At 46.4% G+C, this 20,726-nt stretch overlaps 1 protein-coding gene across 1 annotated transcript in view; it reads left to right on the top strand.

Annotated features, from left to right (window-relative positions):
* Positions 1 to 3,789: 3,789 nt before the first annotated feature.
* The window catches only part of FLVCR2 (FLVCR heme transporter 2), a 52,731-nt gene continuing 35,794 nt past the window's right edge, over positions 3,790 to 20,726 (top strand). The window contains exon 1 of the mRNA XM_033109402.1: positions 3,790 to 4,805. Coding sequence (XP_032965293.1) covers positions 4,155 to 4,805 — 651 coding nt within the window. The 5' untranslated portion in view covers positions 3,790 to 4,154. The remainder of the gene's footprint in view (positions 4,806 to 20,726) is intronic.

Below are 20,726 nucleotides of genomic sequence, written 5' to 3'. Positions count from 1 at the left end.
AATATGTACAGCTGAGGAAATAAAATGACGTGACCCGTGTATATAAGCCTTTTCTTTAAGAAGTACTAATACCATATTAGGCCTCTCTAGATACAGCCATGCATTTCTAGGCAACTGAAAAATCAATTTCACACAATGTCTCCAGGACAGAGCCTGGCGTCCCCATATCCAGGCAGGGGGCTTTCTTCTAAGGAGAAAGGATCTCTCTTCTCCTTTAGGCCTCAGCAGGCCCTGACCATATTCCATTCAAAGTCAGACTTGGAGACTCTCTGAACCCAGAGAACCCTGAAAGGGCAGGAATCCAGTATCCCTCTCAGCATAGGATTGCCCTGTGGGCTCCAGGAGATGTGGTGAGGAGAAGGCACCTCAGAAAAGAAGAAGGGAAACAAAGGAGACATGAGCATTCAGAACATGGTAAGTGGACATGTTTCCATTCATTTTGAGGTCTTCTGGAAGTGGAACTCCTCTAGGAATTGCATCCCAGCAGTCAATTTAATCATTCTTTCATTTCCCTTCTGTGGGTCAGACATGGAGTAGATGTTGGGGTTTGAGTGTGAAAGGATATGATTCCTAACCTCAGGGAAGTCATGGTAAGTGAAAGACTTAAAAGAAGTCAGCAAACATTTATGATATAGTGTGATGGGAGCTACCACAGAGGTGTACGTGCAGGTACTTAAGGCACTGGGGCGGGCTTCCTGGAGGAGGTGATGCTTGTCCTGTATTGTGAAGGATGGCACACGCAAGACATGATGTGTTCATAGTGCTTCTCGGGAGCTGCAGGTGGTTTCACCTGTCTGGAGTGAAAGGTGGGAATAGGCAGTGGTAGGACATGTGGCCAGAGCGACATCACAAAAGCCTTGTGTGCTAATCTGAAGCATGCCAGTGCAAGCCAGTGGCAGCCACTGGAGGAGTCAAGGCAGGGGAGAGGCCTGAAGAGAATTGAAAAGCCCTGTAAAGCAGCATGATGTGAACTGAAGGCATACGGCCAATGAGGAAGGGATTACGGATCAAGGTGAGAAGCCATGAGAGTCTGAAGCTGGTGTCAAAGGGAAGGGAAGGGACGGAAGGTGGTAAGGAGATCAGCATCCAGGGGACACCGAGAGTGAAGGAAGGGAGGATTCTGAGTGGTTCTCAAGGTTTATGTTTTATGTTAAGGTTTAAGGTTTAAGGGAGCTGGCAGTGCTATTCTGTGACAGAAAGAATCCCCAAGGTGAGGCAGACCTTGGCATGGTCTTTGGGTGATGGGACTGAAGTTGAATGTGGAAGGGATATGACCCCCACAGAATGTACAAGAGTGAAAGTCACTAGAAGCAGAAAGAAGGGCAGAAAAGGGTCAAGCAAGACTAGGGTGTGAGTAATAGAGCCTCTGACAACACACCGAATTTTCTGAGGTGACAGCCTGGCACAACTTTGGAGGACACAGCTCAACTAAAGAAGCATTCCTGAGGTTCCAGATTAGAGTCTTGGGTTTCCATTTTAGCACCAACATAAAATCCAGGATGGAATCGATCACACACCCCTAGACATCACCTGTGGGCCTCGGTGAAGCAGGTCAATCTCCATTCAATTTGATTCCATTTTTAAATTTTAGTATTTAAAAAAATCAAGTTAGACATAGATTAAATAATCAAATAGTCAGGCATAAAAAAATATCAGTGGCTTAACTTAAATCAGTGGCTCCCAGAGGAGCACATGGGAGAGGCTGCACGGAAGGGAACTCAGGAAACCTGTCTTATAATTGCTTGTTCTGAAGATAATTAGCTGCGGAACTCTGATAATACTCAGACTTTCTGGGCCTCAGTTTCCCTATCTATAAAATCAAGTTAAGAATATATTCTGGAAAGTGTTGGGAGAGGACCATGACGACCTAGGGAAAAGAAGCTGTGAGAGGTCTCAGAAGGCTTTCCAAGAGAATGGAGTTTCCGTGCTCCCCGGAGAATGGGGGGAAACACTGTTGGAACTTTGAGAATAGGGGTTGTTAAATTAGTGTAAAAATTCTTAGATGGGTATGAGTTCTCTCTTCCAACTATATTCCATTACAGTTCATTACAATCCACAGTTCCTACCAAAAAGCGGATGCCTCCACGCAGTGTTCCCCCTCTTGGGAACCAGTGGTTTTGACCTCGCTAGAGGTATTTAAACTTGGCTGCATGTTGAGATCACCTGGGGAGATAGAGTTACACATGCAGATACCAGCCTCTACTCCCAGACATCCTGATTTGGGGTGTGGCCGAGGCATTGGGAACGTTAAGAGTTCCCCATGTGATTTTATTGCACAACCCAACTTGAGAGCCACTGCCCCAGAACTTTAAATTCTTCGTTTTTGGTTTGAAGATTCAAAAAAAAAAAAAAAAAAAAAAAAGAAGGGGAAAAAAGGAAAGCCGTGGCCCTCAAACAAATCACCTGGAGATCTTTTAAAATGCCATCTTTGGTTCAGAAGATCAGGTTGGCCTGGGCTTCTGTCCTTGTAAGAAGCTCCAGGAGGATGCCCATACTGTCGTCTCCAGGATGCCCTTGAGCAGCCAGGCTGTAGCTTGAATGAATACAGACGTGTGTGAGAAGTATGGCGCTTCAGGCCAATTGGGCCCGTAAGTAAGAAGTTACTTCACGTCTATGAGCCTCAGTTTCTGATCTGTAAAATGCAGGCAAGCAATAGTAGCCACATCACAGAACTCTTGTGATGCTTAAATGAGATAATGCACTAAACATGCTTAGCACAATACAACAAAGGTTAACTTTTCAATTGTTAGGACAGCCAACACTCATGGAATGCTTACTATCTGCCAGGAATTTTCAAAGTGCTTTCATGTTTTAACTCATTCATTACCCCCAAACAACACTGTGAGGTGGGTATTATTATTTCATCACCCCTATTTTACATACAAAGAAACCGCAGCACAGAGAGCTGGAGTACCTTAACTTAGGTTACACACGAGTAGCTAAACTGGTGTTTGAAACCAGGGAGAATGTTGGCTGGAATGGATCAGAGGGAAAAGGCACTTCTGCCCTGCACGCCTGACTTTCTGGAGGCCACGAGCTGAGGGCTTACCCTGTGGAATGGGCTGGGACCAGCAGGTGGCAGCCTAGGGCTAGGTGGGTGCTGTGCATTTCACCACACAACTGCCGCAAAGCTCTTAAGTATCTCCGAACTCCCCTCTCCCCTTCACCCTCAGGTCTTCGCCCAGGAGGCCGTCCGAAATCCATCAGGACAGAATAGCCCTACTTAATAGGTTCAAATCTGAGTTCCCCCAGAAAAGACTACATCCGCCCCGGAAGCTACCGGCAAAGTGCATCTTCGGCAACTCCCTTTTACCACAGGAGCTCAACCAGACCGCGAAACCTACAAATCTCTCTTTATACCAAGAATTCAGCAAGGGCTTGGGAGGCCAGCCAGGGGCAAAAAGTCGGGAATTCCTCTTTGATTCCCCCAGAGCACTCTGGAGGTGCCGGGCATCGGTGCACGCTCTCAGGAGCTGCTGTCCGCGCGAGGAGACTCTATTTGGAGAGTTACCTCGGAAGGGCGGACGGGATTTTCTCGTGTGGTCCCCAAGGAAGGGGGGCAAATGAATTTGAGGGGCAGTGCAAGGGGTGGGGGTTAACCGGGCGGTTTCCATGGCGCCCAGGGCGTGGGGGAGGAATGTACCCCGCAAACTGTGGCGAAACAACTGGGCTGCCGGGCCAGCCCAGCTGGAGAGGGCGGGAGGGAGGGAGGACTGGGTGGGGGTGGGGGGGAAGCCGGGCGGGACGGGGGCGGGGCGGTCACGTGCGCCCTAGGGGGCGAGGCCCCAAGCCCGCCCGGGAGTGAACCGAGTCCCGCGAAGTGGCTGCGCAAGAAGCGAACTCTTACCGGGACGGAGGGACTGAACGTGGCCAGAACGCCTTGGGAGGACTCAAGCCATCGGCGGCCAGGACCGGGCTGAGGCGTGTGCTGCCAGCTTGGGGGACAGCGGGCCCCACGGAAAAGTGGGAACAGAAGCTTGGAGGTGAGCGTTGGGAGGCCCACTCGCGGCTTTTACACAGGCTCGAGTCTCCATTTCTTCTGGAGCAGACCCGGGCAAGTGTCCGGTCAGCTTTAAGGACCAGCCGAGGCTACGGTCCCTTAAGACTGCCGGAGCCCTCAGCAGCTGTCCAGAGCTCCAGGACAGGCCGTGGTCATGGTGAATGAAGATCCCAACCTGGAGGAGCGCGATGGCATCCCTGAGCCGGAGTCTGCGCTCCCGGCGGACCCCAGCATCTCCGCCCACCCCAGCGTCTCGATCCACCCCAGCGTCTCTGCGTACCCCAGCAGTTCGGCCCACCCCAGTACGTTGGCCCAACCCAGCGGCTTGGCCCATCCCAGTATACCCGGCACAGAGGACCTCAGTGTGATCAAGGTGAGCAAGCGCCGCTGGGCAGTGGTCCTGGTGTTCAGCTGCTACTCCATGTGCAACGCCTTCCAGTGGATCCAGTATGGCTCCATCAATAACATCTTCATGAACTTCTACGGGGTCAGTGCCTTTGCCATCGACTGGCTGTCCATGTGCTACATGCTGACGTACATTCCTCTCCTGCTGCCGGTGGCCTGGCTGCTGGAAAAATTTGGCCTGCGCACCATCGCCCTCACGGGCTCCGCTCTCAACTGCCTGGGGGCCTGGGTGAAGTTGGGCAGCCTAAAGCCACATCTCTTCCCTGTCACCATCCTGGGCCAGGTCATCTGTTCTGTGGCCCAGGTCTTCATCCTGGGCATGCCGTCCCGCATCGCTTCTGTCTGGTTCGGGGCCAATGAGGTTTCAACGGCCTGTTCCATAGCTGTCTTTGGCAATCAGGTGGGTAGAGGAGTTGGTGGGTGTTCAGAGGAACGGGCATCACGTTGTGGGACTGAATGTTTTAGATTGTATCCAGCTGTCCTTAACGGGGTGGGAGACTAATTTTCTGACTTCCACCGTGTTGTGTTTGTGACGGGGTGACTTTGTGGCTGGGTGTGACTGACTGACTGATTCTGACTGGGTGACTGGGTAAGTGCAGGGAAACAAAAGGGGGGGGCACCTTTTCTTTCACCCCCAGTTTCTCCTCCCCCAGCAGAAAGCATGTTTCTAAAACATACGATGTTATTATTTCATTCTTAAACCTGGCAGTCCACCTTTGACTTCAGAAAAGCTATTTTTTCTCAGGGAGCAAGCAGCTCCAAGGTGTCAGACTATTCTGGTAACGTCAGAATTTGGCAGGTGTGTTTAGCGGGACCAATCAGCTTTCCTAGAATGCAGTATCTACTGTACGACATAGGGTTTCAGAGTGGTGCCCTCAGTCGGGTTTGGCACTGTTCTTACCTTCTTTTATACACAGCTAAAGCCAGGACAGTGGGAACAATGCCTTGGGCCAACCTCCTTCCCCGGGGTTTAGAGCCAAGTCTAGCAGGATGGAGTAGAAATCTCGCTCTGAATTTCCAAAGACTAGGAACCTAGGAAAGGCCTGGAAAGCTCATCTCTTAATCCCTTCTCTGTCCCTCTCTTTGGAGGGAGCACCTCAAATTCTTTGCATCTCAATGTGCTTATGACCCAGAAAGTTGGGCATGTTATGAATCTGATTGTCTTCTCTAAATACTTGAAGCAAATTATATGTGAAGTCCTTTTTTATCTGGACCACTGCTTCCAGATCTCACTGCTTCCCAAGCACCCTCGTTTGTGGCTACGTGTTTAAAAATGACCAGTAACCTTTAGTTCTTATAAGTCTGTTTTATCTGACCTGTTCATTGCATTTAGGAAATTTAACCTTTCATTTAGAAATTTCTCCTTTGGGTCAGGAATTTCTAAAATTTTTCCAAAGGCAAATTTTTATTTGGTTCATCTTCACTACCAGGAAGTTAACTTGAGCTAAATTTTCCCATGGCAGTAAGTCCTGCCCGTTGATTAACAAACAGTGTAAGCAATCAGTGCACACAGAGAGATCCTCTTTAGCACACAAACAGGCAACATAAAATCCTTTACCTTGTTTACTTTCACCTGTTGATTTGAATGCTCTGAAGACTGAATTGATTTGAGGTCTGGGGATGAAAGAAGATGGCTCTTTTGTTCAGGGCAACTAAAAGCTAGATGTTGAGGGTGACATTTACCAACCCCCTATCCTCCAAAGTGATGTGACTGTGGATTTTAACATCCACATTGCAGCCCTGCTGGTGGGTTTGACACTACTGTATTTTTCCTTTACAGGAGGGTAAAGCTGGGGAGCGGGGTTGTGGGTGGGGATGAGGGTGAAGGGCAGGACCTTTCGGGTGTCCAGAGGGATACTCTCCCTATTTGCAGCAGACCAGGATACAGACAAGGTCACTGCAATCCTAAACCATTTTTTTGAGGAGGGTAGGAGAACTGGGAGAAGCCCTCAGGTTGCCTGGTGTGATCAGAGAATCCAACACTTGTTTTGTTAACCATAAACCATGAACGATTAGGTTTTTAGATTAGGTTTTTAGACCCGTGTGTGAGGGAACTTAACACCGGATACAAGTTTATCTTTAAAATTGAATAAGAATAGTTATTCATTCCCCACCCCTAATCCTCACCAAAGCCAGGAAATCTAAGAATTTTATATTTAAAATCACTCGGACAGCATATGTTTGTATCAAGGAGCCATCTATTTAGTTTGATTATTACCGCTCAACCCACTGTGCTCAGGTAAAAAAATTATTATGAGAACATTGAATTGTTTATGCTTCCTCATGTAGAGATGAATGTTTGGTTCTCAGTGTGTGTTTTAACCTTTCTTTTTGAGTAAAGAATGGCTGAATGGAGGAGAAATGTTAACAGAGCACCTTGAGCTTTGCCGCTTATAAAAAAGGCTCCACAAAACTGTTACACAGATTTCAAATGTCATTCCATAGACTAAGTCTTCATGGCCTGCAAACTTCACATTGATTAGCAAAAACCCCTGTGTGCTCTGTCTCCTAGTGCTTCATATATGTACCAACCCCTGCTTGTAGTCAATCCAATATTCATTCATTCATTCATTCATTCAATAAGCACTTCCCTATGTGGGGGAGGAAGAAAAAAATCTACTCTTCTAGATTCTTTAGGCTGGTCAGATAATTAAATCAACAGGAGGTAGATGAACAAGGGAAAATCACCAAATTTAATTTCATGTGTACATATGGGAACCCCATATATATGAGAGGTTCAGAGACAGAAAAGTAAAATGAGGCATATATAATATCCCAAGCCAAGGACTAAGACAGGACGCCTTAGGGCTTCCGAGGGGAAGGAAGGTCATTTGCAGCATAATAAGAAGAGTAGATGTTCAGTACTTGGAAGTTTGCCCTGCTCTATAGACAGGTCATCAAGGTTATTTTTGGTAATAATTCTTATTATGGGCATGGCCCCCAATTTAAATTCTTCTAGGTAGTTAAGGGAGAGGCAGAAGTTTCTCTTTAACCTGCAGGATCTCAGTTGCCTTCAGCTCGAAATAATCCATATACCAAAGTAGTAAATTTTGAGGAGGCCTGTTTGGAACCCCTTCACAGGCTCCTACCTTTTTGCCAGACTCTGCTAGGGCTGCAAAGGTAACCCCTGCCTTTGCAGAGTTCTTGTACCAGATGTTTAAATTGTACCAGGCACCAAGATTCAGGTAAAAACAAAAACCAGGAAACAACAGATCAGAGTATAAAAGATTTATTTTCAGTTCTCCATGAGGTTTTTAGTATATTCTTTGCCTAATTGCTATAGGAAAAATTGAAGGAAAGGGGAGCTAAATATCTATTAAACACCTATTCTGTTCAAGGCACTTTTTCATTTGTTATTTAATTTGTCGGTGCTATGAGGTAGGTGGAATTGTCCCCATTGTTATAGGTGAGGAAATTGAGACCCATATAAATGGAGCAACCTTATCCAGGGCCTTATAGCCGGATAAGGTTGCTATAATCTCCCTGTTAGAAGGGGGATTTGAACCCAATTCCACCTCCAAAGCCCAACGGACCAATCTTGAGTCTTCCTGTGGCTAAATCATATATATATTTTTAAAAAGGAAGGATTCTGAGGTTTGAATGGCAAAATTCAAACCTCTGTCTTAAGAGTTGTTGGTGAACAAGTGTCCAGCAGTTTTCTCCAGAATTTGAGAGCCTAGCTAGTCTGCTGCTTTGAAGTTCCCGGCACTAGCGTTGTCTTCCCACAGGGCTGATGCTGCAGCTTTGAGCTTAGCGTGGAGGGGCACAAGAAAGTGGGTTCCAGTCTCTGGGAAGAAGAAACCAGTGAATCCTGAGCAGGGGTGAGACAGGGAAGGGACGCAGACTGCAGCTGAGGCTCTTCCTCTTCGCTCTGACCAGTTGCACAGGTGGTAACAGCCTGCCATTTTTTAGCAACACTTGTTCTTTGTTTCAAGGGGAAAATGATCTGTGTGGGGTGGGGGGAATGGTTTGAATGATGTGGACACATTGTTACTGTGCAAGGGTTGGAAGAAAGCCTTGTGTTGGAGTCTGATGATAGCTTGGTGGTGCAGGGTGAGGCAGATGTGGGAGCTGGAAGGGGTCCTCAGGTCAGCTCCAGCCCCAAGGATGAGCCTACAGCACCCAGACAGGAAGGGACAGGAAGGGACTTCCTCAAAGACCCTTTGGCAGCTCATAGCACAGTAACAGCGTAGAGAGAATCAATTTACTTTCAAGATAAGGAAAATACAGTAACCTTACAGAATCAGTTAGTTCTGTGGAAGCCATGGCTAACTGGACTATTGAAAATAACACTGTCCAACAGAAATGGAATGCAAGCCACATATATAACTCAATTTTCTAGTAGCCACATTAAAAATATATAAAATATAAATTAAAGTAAAAAGAACAGGTGAGATTAGTTTTAGTACTATATTTTATTTAACCCAATATATCCAAAGTTATTTCAACATGTAATCACTATAATAAGATTCCTAACAAGCTATTTTACATTCTTTTTGCATACTGAGTCTTTAGAAATTGGCACATAGTTTACACTTACAGACGAACCACTTTTCCCAGCAAGAGCTGGGATGCGTTCAGTAGCAATGACGCTATTTGTAGGAGAGAAAAAGCTTTCCTTGACCCTCTTAGCGTCCCTGTCTGGGTCTAAAAATCAGATAAAGTCATATTATCAGAAAATCATCCAAATTTATTTACTGTAAGTGTTACTTGACACGGGAGCCTTCATAGGGAAATGAAGAAACAGTTAAGACCTGTGTACTTTGATGCCAGGTTTGATGAAGAGTGGACAGTCGTGGAGAAATATGACAGGTTAAGGAGTATGAGGGAATTGTAGTGAACTAAGAGAACCCGAGCAAGGCCTGTGTGCTTGGATTCTCCTTGGCAGCGTTCCTTTGTCTGCAGAGATGAGGCCGTTCCCTTCCTTCAGGCCTAGGGAGGGCACCTCTCCCAGGAGGGTTTGAAGGCCTGTTTCAGGGAGGAGGTCAGAGTGACCTTCTTGCTTTTGCCATTTTCTCAAACTCCTTCAGCGTAAAATATTCAATATGCCACGGTGCTGTATTTGGGGGTAGCGTGTCCTGAACGCCATCACATTTTACGCAACGGGAAATCAGCTTCTAGCCGATAAAGATGGGCTCGAGGAGATTGCAGCCTCGAGGAGGTTGTGCTTGCTGGGCTGGCTGATCATATGGTATCACCTCGAGTGGCTGAGTGTTTCTGATCCTGACTCAGGGGACAGGGGCATGAGGCAGGTAGTCAGCCTAGTCTTCCAAAGTCATGGCCATCGGGATGTTTTCAAGACTAAGCTTATCATTCTGGATCTTCTCACGTCAGAGGTGTTTTAAGACCTGAGTGAAGTTTGGGGAGGTGAAGGCAAACCCTTGTTCTCTTACATTGGTTATTATTGCGAAGGCACACAAAGTGCCTACTCTCATGGCTGACCACTTTCTGGCCTCCCCCTAGGTACTAGAAGAGAGGAATAGGCAGGACTGAGAGAGCAGAATGAGGCTAATGGCGACCGAAAAGAGATCGGGGTCCAGGGACCTAGGATCACACACTCAAATGCTCCTGAGCGCCAGCCAGGTCATATAAATGTGACACAGTAAAAGTGACATTGGAGTGTGGTAGGGTCACAGCAAATGTGTATGTCCCATCGAAAGACTGCAGCTGTTTCAGCTTCTGCCAACCTGTGACATACAAAGCATGACCCAATGTTGTCAGATATCATTTTTTTTTCTTTAAAGAGAAATCAGAAATCCAGATTTTTCTGTGAAATCTGTTTTTTTTTAAATTGTGGTAAAACATACATAGCATAATATTTATCATTTTAACCATTCGTAAGTGTGCAATTCAATGACCTTACATACGCTCACAAGGTTGTATAAGTGTTACCACCATCTGTCTGTACCCAAAACTTTTCCATCACCCCCACCAACTCTGTACTCATTCAACAACAAGTCCTCCGTTCCTCCTCCCTCCGGTCCTTCGTTACCTCTTTCTACTTTCTGTCTTTATGAATTTGCCTATTCTAGTTACTTCCTATAAGTGGATTCATATACTATTTGGCTCTCTGTGTTTGGCTTATGAAATCTGTTTTTTAAATGCTGATGGCTAATTCAAAACTTTAAAAAGTTTATTATATTTTATGTTTTGAAACAGTGCATCAGCTAAAACCGTCCCACATTTGAGACTTCCTGGGAGGACAATGTGAAAGTGAATGTCAGTTCTACTTTCTCCTTCCCAGGAAAGCTGTCACCAAAGACGCAGGGAGGAGCTCAGAGGCGAGCAAATCTAAGGAGGAAACGAGATGGGTGGTCCCAGAAAATAGTGATCATTTGCCTCTTCCATGGGGCTGGATAACAATACAGATGCCTGGGCCCTCAGGTGGACTTCCTTAACCTTTTTCTTTAGGGGAGAGGCCCAGGCTCCTGTATTTTCAACTGGCTTCCCAGGTGAGGCTAGTGATCAGACTTTCTGAAATCGCCAGATGAGAGGACCAGCGCGCCTTGGGAAGGCACCTTCCTCTTCTTGTCAGGGCTGATTTACTACGGGTTTGCTGTGTGCTGGGTCTGGTGTCCAGGCGGGAGCAGTTGAGAGCTCAGCAACTTGCCCTTCAGATTGAGGGGAGGGGCTGGGCTGAGGCTGGGGGGCTCATCATTCTGAATCACTTAGGTTCTGAAAACATACTTGAAATGCCGAGTGGGGGCTGGGGAAGGGGAAGACCCTGATGGAATGTGAGGTGGAGCCATTGCAGATACTCCTAATCCTTTTGTCTCTTTGATCCTCAACTCAGTGCACTGGAGGAGGCTGGGGTTGGCCCCGCCTGACTTCTGTCTTGGCTTTGTTGCTCTGCCAGGCATTGTTGCAGGTGCCTATGACGTACGTGGAGTCGAGTCTAAGTCTTCGATGTAGCATTCCAGGACGCTGTCCTCTTCCCCTTCCTGTCTCTTCCTCTCTCCTGGCCTGTGTCTCAGCTCTGATCAATCTAGTTCCTCCATCATCTCCTTGAAGAAACACTGTTTGGGGACTAAGCCTTGTGAATGGAGGGTGACATTATCAAATTAGTGGACTAGGACACTCAGAACTCTCCCTCCCCCACAGACACATGAAATAAACTAGAAATTGGCTAAAATAACTTATTTATAAGAGCTCTGGAAATCAGTCAAGATCTACAGCAACTAAGCAAATGCCCGACCAAGAAAAAAAACACATTCAAAATGGTAGGAAATTTCATGGCCTTTTTACTCACCATTGCCTTTCCCTCTCCCCCACGCTGTGCCTCCCAATCCCCAGTTCTAGACGAATTTACAATGTTTTAATCCAATTGTATTTCTATACACTAACAATGAACAATCCAGAAAGGAAATTAAGAAAACAATTCCATTTACAATAGCATTAAAAAAATGCTTAGGAATAAATTTAACCAAGCAGCTGAAAGACTTGTACACTGAGAACTAGAAAATGTTGCTGAAAGAAATTAAAGAAGACCTAGATAGATAGAAAGACAACCCGTGTTCATGGATTGATGACTTAATATTGTTACGATGTCAATCCTACCCAAAGCCGTCTACAGATTCAATGCAATCCTATCAAACTTCCAACGACATTTTTTGCAGAAATAGAAAAATGCATCCTAAAAGTTATGTGGAAGTTTAAGGGACGCTGAATTACCAAAACAATCTGGGAAAGGAACAACAAAGTTGGAGGTCTCACACTTCTTGATTTCAAAACAGCAAAGCTACAGTAATCATGACAGTGTGGTATTGGCATAAAGACAAACATAGACACCAATGGAATAGAGTCCAGAAATAAACCCTCACATACAAAGTCAAATGATTTTCAACAAGGGTGCCAAGACCATTCAATAGGAGAAGGACCACCTTTAAAAAAACATTTATTATATTTTCGGTTTTTGCATTTTTTAGAGCAGTTCACAGAAAAATTAAGCGGGAGGTACAGAAGGTATACCCGCAAGAATTGAAAGCAGGAACTTGTTCACCCATGTTTATAGTAGCAGTATTCATAACAGCCAAAAAGTGGAAGCAACCCAAGTGTCCATCTATGGGTGAATGGATAAACAAAATGTGATATATACATACAGTGAAATGTTATTTAGCCTTAAAAGGAAAGGAAATCCTGACCCATGCTACACATGGATGAACTTTGAAGACATTATGCTGAGTGAAATAAGCCAGTCACAGAAGGACAAATACTGTGTAATTGCACTTATATGAGGGACTGAGGTGTCTTTTTGTCTGACAACTTACTCTCCGATTCTCTAACACCTGCTGGGTTCCTACAGTTCAGTTCGATTCTAACACTAACTCCTCAGAGTCAGTGTGGACCTCACAAGTTAAGTGCTCAGTTCCACAAAACCACCTCCACTTAGAACACCATTTGCCACCCATACTTCCGACTGACTATAAACTGGGGATTCCCACGACCCCTACTCTGGTTCTATAATTTGCCAGAGTTCTGGCTCACAGACCTCGGGTAAACATTTTACTTAACATTTACTGGTTTATTATAAAGGCCACAATTCAGGAACAGCCAAATGGAGCAGATACAAGGGCAAGGTGTGCGGGAGAAGGGACACAACTTTCGTGCCCTATTGGGGCGCACTGGTCTCCAGCACTTTGATGTGATGTGTTCACCAACCTGAAAGCTCACTAAATTTCCTTGTTCAAGAGTTTGCATAGAGCTTAATTTCCAGTTCCCCTCTCCTCTTCGGAGGTGGGAAGAAAGTGGGGTTGAAAGTTCCCAAACTCTAATCACTAGGTCTTCTGGTGACCAGCTCCATCCTGAGGCTATCTGGGGACCCCACTCTAAGTCACCTCATTAGCATAAACTCTGACGTGATAGAAAGGGGCTCCTTAGGAATCACAAAAGACACTCCTCTATCACTCAGGAAATTCCAAACATTTTTAGAATTCTGTGACAGGAACTGGGACAAAGTTTAAATATATTTTTATTATACCACAGGTACCTAGAGTAATCAAATTCATCCAAACAAAAAGTAGAATGGTGGTTGCCAGGGGCTGGGGGAGGAGAGAAAGGGGAGTTATTATTAAAGGGGTACCATGTTTCAGTTTAGGAAGATGAAAACCGTTCTGGAGATGGATGGTGGTGAAGGTTGCGTAATAATGTGAATGTACTTAATGCCCCTGAACTGTACAGTGAAAATAGTGTGTGTACAGTTAAAACTATGTATGTTTTACCACCACCACATAAAACACTCCCTTCTGGCTGGGTACTGCTCACCTCCTACCATCACCTCCTCAGTCTCTGTTCTTGGAGGAATCCATTCCCTGGACTCGTCTGTACTTGCTGAGTTTACTGGGATTCTGGCCTTTGTTTTCTGGCGGTTTGTTTCCCCCTCTTCCTTCTCTCTTCTGTCCTCTTCCCCTCCTCCTCTACCTCCTCTTTGGACTAAATGAGAAACTTGTCAGGGGGCTGGAAACTTGACTAATACATTTCTCCTAAATCTCAGGGTTCTGGGCATAACAGGTGCTTGCAAATGGATGGACAAATTCATCAACAGGTTTCCATTTCCTGAAAGGAGGTAAGGTGGCAATCAGTTCTGAGAGCTCAGTGGCTGGAGGAGGGAGCATCATGCCTGTATTGTCTCCCTAACAATCTTGTTCTTTCAATAGAAAGCTACTAAGTCAGTCCTTACTGTGTGCCTTGAACTATTCCAGGCCCAAGGTTGTTGAGAAAACAGCTGTGCTATGTACCCTTGGACAAGTCCCTTCACTTTTTCTAAGTTTTGGCTTCTTCTTTTGTGAGATGGAGATAATATTGCCTACTGCAAAAGGCAGAGGAGAGGATTAAATGAGACAATAAGTGGAGAGCACTTAGCTAGCAGAGTTTATCAGCTAAGAAATGGTAAATGGGGACGGCCAGTTGGCTCAGTTGGTTAGAGCGCAGTGCTCATAGCACACAGGTCGCCGGTTTGAGTCCCACATGGGCCTGTGAGCTGTGCCCTCCACAACTAGACTGAAAACAATGACTTGGAACTGATGGGTCCTGGAAAAACACACTATTCCCCAATAAAAAAATTAAAAAAATAAGAAAGAAATGGTAAATGAAGAACAGATGCTGTCAGTACTATGTAAAGTACCAATAAAGGTAGTTAGTTGGCTCCTGTCTACAGGGGACTCCTGATCTAGAAGGAATGACCAACACTTAATCGCTTGCTTATAATACCACCATGTGGCAGGCTTAAGGATATATGTGCACAGGGCATTAAGGGGTCACAGCATGTGGGAAGGCATGACCCCAGTGTGAGTGCCTTGGGGGGCAGGCAGGACAGCTCCCCCGAAGTGGTGATAGTAATAGCCAATTCTTCATGAGTGAAGTGACCGGCAGTTGGCTGAATAGGGGAAGGTGGGCCATTCCAGGGAGTTCCAGGCAGTGTTCTGATGGGGATTGGCCCTCTTGAGAGCTACTCAACTGAAAGCTGTGCAGGTGCTGGGGGATGGTGTTAGTTGCCCAGTGTGTGTTTAATGCGACCTGTTGTTTGGGGTCTCTGAGATGACAGAGATACAGCGCCAACCTCCACCTTTGCGCATCAGGCCTTAGTCTCACAAACCTAAGACTCTCCTGAAGGAAGTGGGGTACCCAGGCTTATCAGGTGCACACAGCTGTTTTCCCTGCCTGGTTCTGGATCTTTTCCCAGCAATGCTGTTAACAGGATGTCCTTCCCTGGACTTGAACTCCCCCCCAACTGCCAACATCAATCAGCCCCGCATAGATTGCAGGATGACGGTGGGAGGCCCATCAGGGAGGGTAAAGGACCATAGGGTTGAGGTGAAAGCCAGTGTTTCTTCTTTTTTCTTTGTCCTCTGTTTCCTGACTTGTATCCAGCACCATTCCCAAACTTAACCCAATGGAGCATCTCCCTTCCCTTGATTCTACAGGAATAAGGACCTTTTTCTTTGCTGAATCATTCAAAGGTGGGAGGGCAAACTGCAGGCTCTGGCACCCCACCCAGACTCTTCTGCTTTCTGATCTATTACAGACATCTTTTTCTTTTCCTTTCTTTATTTTTTCTTTCCTTTCTTTCTTCCTTTCTTTCTTTCTTCTTTTTTTTTTCTTTTTTTTTTTCGCTGTGCAAAAATGTTAGCTCAGCCTCTCACCCTACACAATTCAAGATGAGGGAGACATTGTCCCAGCATGAGGGCAGATAGCAGCACCATCTGTGTTTGCAGAAGAGGGAGATGGGAGGAGGGCTGGATTTTACTTGTTTACCAACTTCTTGGGATTAGACAGTGTCTCGGAACCTCACGATGGAGCAGTGTTTGCTTTGGCTCCCATCCGATTCCTTCTCTAGAGAGGAGGTGAGCACAAGCCCCTTTCAGTTCCAGGAGACCACTTTTGATTGGACAATCTTGCTGGCTCCTGAAGGGAGGGGCACAGAAGGTGGAGCAAGATTGGGGGTTATTTTTTCTCTTCTTTTTCCTTTTCCTCTCCCTGGGATTTCCTGGTTCCTGCCCAAAAAGACTGTGTTCACATAGCTGGGTGTCTTTTGGTGGCTCTGGAGCAGCTCTCTACGTATGTGCACGAGGCTGTTTGTTCTGTCCATCTACTCTGAGAACTGTAGGAAGTGAGCAGCCGTGAGTCATCATGTCAAAGTAGGGCCTATTCCAACAGGTTGTTTGGGTGGTGGCTGCCTCTCCAGCAATCTGTGCCTCCTCAGACCTTTGTCCTGGGCTTCCTGTTTGGTGCTGGACATCTATCTTTGTGGATCTACTCAGTGAGCTCACTCAGACTACCATTTCTTATCCACTGCAGATCCAGGCAGGAGCATGCACCCCTCTCCCACCACCCCTGCCTAGAACACCTGGGAAAGGCATCTGCTGAGAAGTCTCTCTTGACTTCTCTCCTTAGGGCAGTGGAGATCAGTTGTTTTTAACTGTTGTCCATGAACCTCCACTACCAGAACCACCGGGGGTGTTTCTTAAAAATGTAGATTCCTGGGCACTGGGGCAGACCCAAGGAATTAGTCTCTCCGGGGTGGGGCTCAGGAACCTGTGGTTTTGACTCGCCACCAGGGGTTCTGATGCCCACTGAAGTCTGAGAACTCCAGTGTGGAAGCCATGGAACCTGGACCCATGTCTACTGGCCGCTGTGTTTGGGGCATCCAGCAGGACACCTGCCCTCTTTGGGCATCAGCTTCTCTGTAACAAGAAAGCTGGCCTCACAGGGCGTCACCAGAATTAAATGAGGGAGTCTGTGGGTGAAAACTCTTAGCACCAAAAAAGCCCTCCACAAATATTTACTAAATCCACATTTATCTTCTTCCTCCTCCCCACCAAGCTCAGGTACCAAAGCCTTGGTTCTGGTACCTCTAAATTCCAGCTTTCTTTAATATCGGCTGCTATCCCTGAAAATTTTTGCTGACTGACCCTCCTCTTCACTGTCATACACTGGGAACTTAAGCAGACCCACCTGTCCACTCTCTGCTGGTGAGTTAGGTTGAGGCCAGGTCACCACCCTTCTAGGTAGAGGTCAGCTCTGTCCTAGTACATAAGCGAGAAGAGGTCATGCCTGGCACACAGTAGGGACTGAGAACATTTGGATGGAAAGATGAATGACTGGAGTTCCGGTTTTACACTTTATCTTTGGGGCATTATCTTCTCATTGCTGAAGGAAAATTCCAGAGCATTTTCTGTGATTGCCATTTAATAGCATGTCATCATGATCTTACTGGGGTGGGGGTGAAGGGAGGGGGAGAATGCAGCTCGATCCAAACTTCTTACTAATTTTTCTCACCTTTTATGTTTTATGGGTAACTGGTTGCCCTGAGAAAATTCCCTCCACCTGTCGGGTCACTTCCCAAAGCCTTTGAAGCCTGTTCTCAGGGTGAGCTGCAGGTGGTCGAGCCCCTTCCTCTTTGGGGCTGGCTGAGCTGGGGGTGGGGCCTGGCCAGATCAGGGCTCTGGTTCTCTGGAGCCACTTCTTCTCTAGGCCCTCACCAGCCTCCTGAGTCTCAAGTGCCACTGTCCTGGTCACCAAGAGACACTATTGGCCTTTGGCCTGCTGTTTGGCCTTGGGACAGGCATCTCAACAACCCCTTGCTTTATCTGCAGAGTAAGGACAATCCTCGCTAACATTTGGTTCTCAGAAGGCTACTGTGCGGGGGAAGGAGGTTGTGTTCTCAGAGCCTGGATCATTGGCTGGTTTGTTTAGGGACTTGATAGAAACACTGACATTCTTTCCTCTCACTGGGCTGTCTTCAGACTCACTGCTCAGAAAGAACTTTGATAAGAGGTGCAGAGTAAATATTTAATCTATTTAATGATGACCCAAACACATTCCTCAGGTATATAACCAACCCCTTTGCAAATGATCCTGTTGATGTAAGAATGTCCAAACCTGTAGAGAATGTTTATAAGAGTTTATTTGAGCCAAACTGACAACGTGACGGGAAGCAAGATCTCAAAAGCTCCAGAGAATGACAGTTCTGCAGTTCCTTTTATACATTTGGAATTAAAGAGGCAAAGGAAAGAAGATTACATGAAGGTGGGAGAAAGCAAGTTGGGGAAATCTCTATTGTTAGATTACAGGATAGTTTACAAGATTATGTGCTCCCTTGAGGTTGGTGATGCCTCAGAGGTGTCTGAAAAAGAGGTTTACTCTGGCATTTCAAAGGTGTGTGAACCTAGATGCACAATGGACAGGGCTTGCTTAAGGCAAAGATAAGCCATTTTAGACTTGCCCAGTTAGGAATTTTATGATCAGATCACTCTGTGAGGTTACTTCGGTCAGATTTATTACACAGCCCCCTTTTCAGCTACATTCCCCTCAGACTTTGCATCATCCCGAGTCTCAGACCATGTCTTTCTGGGACATGGCTGCTTGGTGCCTTGTGGCTGAGCAAGGTTCTGTGGGAAGAGAGCAGGGCTAGCAATGGGAACATCAGAAGTCCCGATGTGTATGTCACCACCGATGAATTCTGTGATTTCAGCAAGTTGCTTAAACTCAGTATGGAATGGAGAGGATGGCATACCCCTCTTCAGACTCTATTGCCTCATCTTACTTTGGGCATTCTGCTATTAACTCATTGATTTTGAGGATCAGATTATATGCTGGATGTACCATGCCTTGAAAACTGAAATGTTGTGCAAATACTGGTTTTTAAGTGCACTTAAAAAAAAAATACTCTGGACTCGCCCCATAGCACCCCGAAAATAAAAGAGCTTCCCTGTACACAAATCATGTCCTATTTCCTGAAGTGCAACCTTGGATTGCACTTGGATGAGGGACCACACCCTCCGTTTATAGGGCTCTGCATTCTTTCTTTTACAATCAGCTCTTTGTTTCAGAATAAGCTCTGGTGATTCTGGCTAAAAGAGCCTCTCCCAGAGCTTCTGGGTTCCAGAGTGTCCTTGCTGATTTGATCCTTTTGAGCTGAGCCATGCTGTGGCTCCATGAGTCCTGCAGAACATTCTGATTCTTTTTGATTCCAAGAAGGGCCTTTGCCAAGTGTTGGCACAAAGGAGCTTTTCAGTCTATATGTGCCCAGGATGACTCCTCTCTTCGTGTAGGAAAATGGAGGTGGTGGCATAGCACAGAACTGATTCCCCACCATCAGGAGACAGGGCTCAGGAGTGAGAAATGTTCTCCTAAGGTCCTGGTGGTCCTGGCCTTACCACAGAGGTGACAGTGATCAATGGCAGCAAATGGGGACTGGTAGGGTCTGGCCACTCCTTGTGCAGATGTTGTGTTTTCATTTCCCAGAGTTCCTCTATCTCTTCTTAGGGAAGAGAGGATACCCTGTTACCTGCCCCAGGAATGGCGAGCCCTGAATTCTCATGCTACTCCATAAAAATCCATGACCTTTACTAGGGTGTCCCTACCCTGGGCCAGATCTCTGTTTTTTTCAAATAACCCACACAGGCCCCTGGCCATCCAGTCTTTATCTCCCCTTGAACTACTTGTCCTGGATTGTATTTCTGGCAGCCTCTCGGTGTCTCCCCAGTTGACAGCAGGTAATGTGACAAATGAGAGTCGGTGAATGACGGATCTCATCCCCTTGGCCTGTCTCTCTCATGAAGCACAACCTTGAATTAGTAGGCACCCCCCCCATTTATAGGGCTCAGCACTCTTACCTTTACAGTCAGTTGTTGGGAACTATGGTTTCTTTGAGACAATGCACCACAGCCTTTATTTGTTTATTGAACAAATATTTATTGAGCATCTATTCTATGCCAGTCAACATGCTGAGCTCTGAGAATGCAACAGTAAATGGGGAAGAAAATGTCCCTGAGTTCATGTTTAAGGGAAAAGAGATTAGATGGTAAGGCAGTCTCTTATGGAGTGACTGATGGTAGAAATATCAGGCTAAGGAGTAGGGGAGGTTGCTTCAGGGCAGGATATTGGGAGATATTTTTGTGTAAGTAGGTCCCTAAGTAACTCCCTAAATGGCAGGGTCATCTGATGGTGCTGCTTTCTTGGGCTGGTGTTAGATATAGGTGACTAATAGTTTTCCTGGTGCCAGATTTAGATTTCTTTTTCTTTCCACATTTCTGTCTGGGATCATGAGGCAGGGTTAGTTAACTTATGAAGTTGGCATCTTAAGAAAAAGCTACATGAGGCTCACCCTGCCTGTTTCTGGAGGCACATCCTAAAGTAAGAGGAACTGGGTCTGGCTCATGGCAGCCCATTAGGGAACAACTCTTCCACAGCCTGCCCATGAGTAATCGTGGGGTTTGAGTTGATGTCTAAAAACCGGAAGGGGAGTACCGTTACCAAGAAAGTCCAGCCAGACTTAGAAGAAACCGGGGTAAAAGTAGAAACATTGTCACATGAATTACTTGTGGAAGTGACAGCGTATGACATCTTCTGCTTTGGGCTGTCTTACCACCCATCTATCAAAAGGCAGGGAGTGGTGAAGTGGATCAGGGCAACAGCACATAGGACAGTGGGGTCCTTCTGTTGGCTGCTGTGTCCTTGTGTCTGGGACAGAGTTGGTGGGAAGTGCCAAAGCATTTGAAGGGAGCTTTGCATGTTGCCTGCTTCAAATATGAAAAACATGGAGAAAATGAGGTCTGCACTCTGCCACCTTGGCTGGCCCCGTGGTTTGAAAGACACCCCCTCATTGGGGAAGTGCTGCATGCCCATGGTCACGGCCACCAGCACCCCGGCAGAGGGACCTTTAAGTGATGGAGCCAGCAGTGATTTGGGCTCTCCGTGAAAGGGGAGGCAGAGGAGGATTCACATCTGCTCTAATGTAGACCTAGACTGACTCTTTACAGATGTCACCATGAGGACAAGTTCAAGGGGAAGAACCCTGACCCTGAAAAGGATGAGTGTATGC

The sequence above is a fragment of the Rhinolophus ferrumequinum genome, chromosome 6, assembly GCF_004115265.2.
Source record: "Rhinolophus ferrumequinum isolate MPI-CBG mRhiFer1 chromosome 6, mRhiFer1_v1.p, whole genome shotgun sequence".
Taxonomy (NCBI): domain Eukaryota; kingdom Metazoa; phylum Chordata; class Mammalia; order Chiroptera; family Rhinolophidae; genus Rhinolophus; species Rhinolophus ferrumequinum.
The sequence above is the reverse complement of the archived record's forward strand: the minus strand, read 5'-3'. Positions and strand labels throughout refer to the sequence as shown.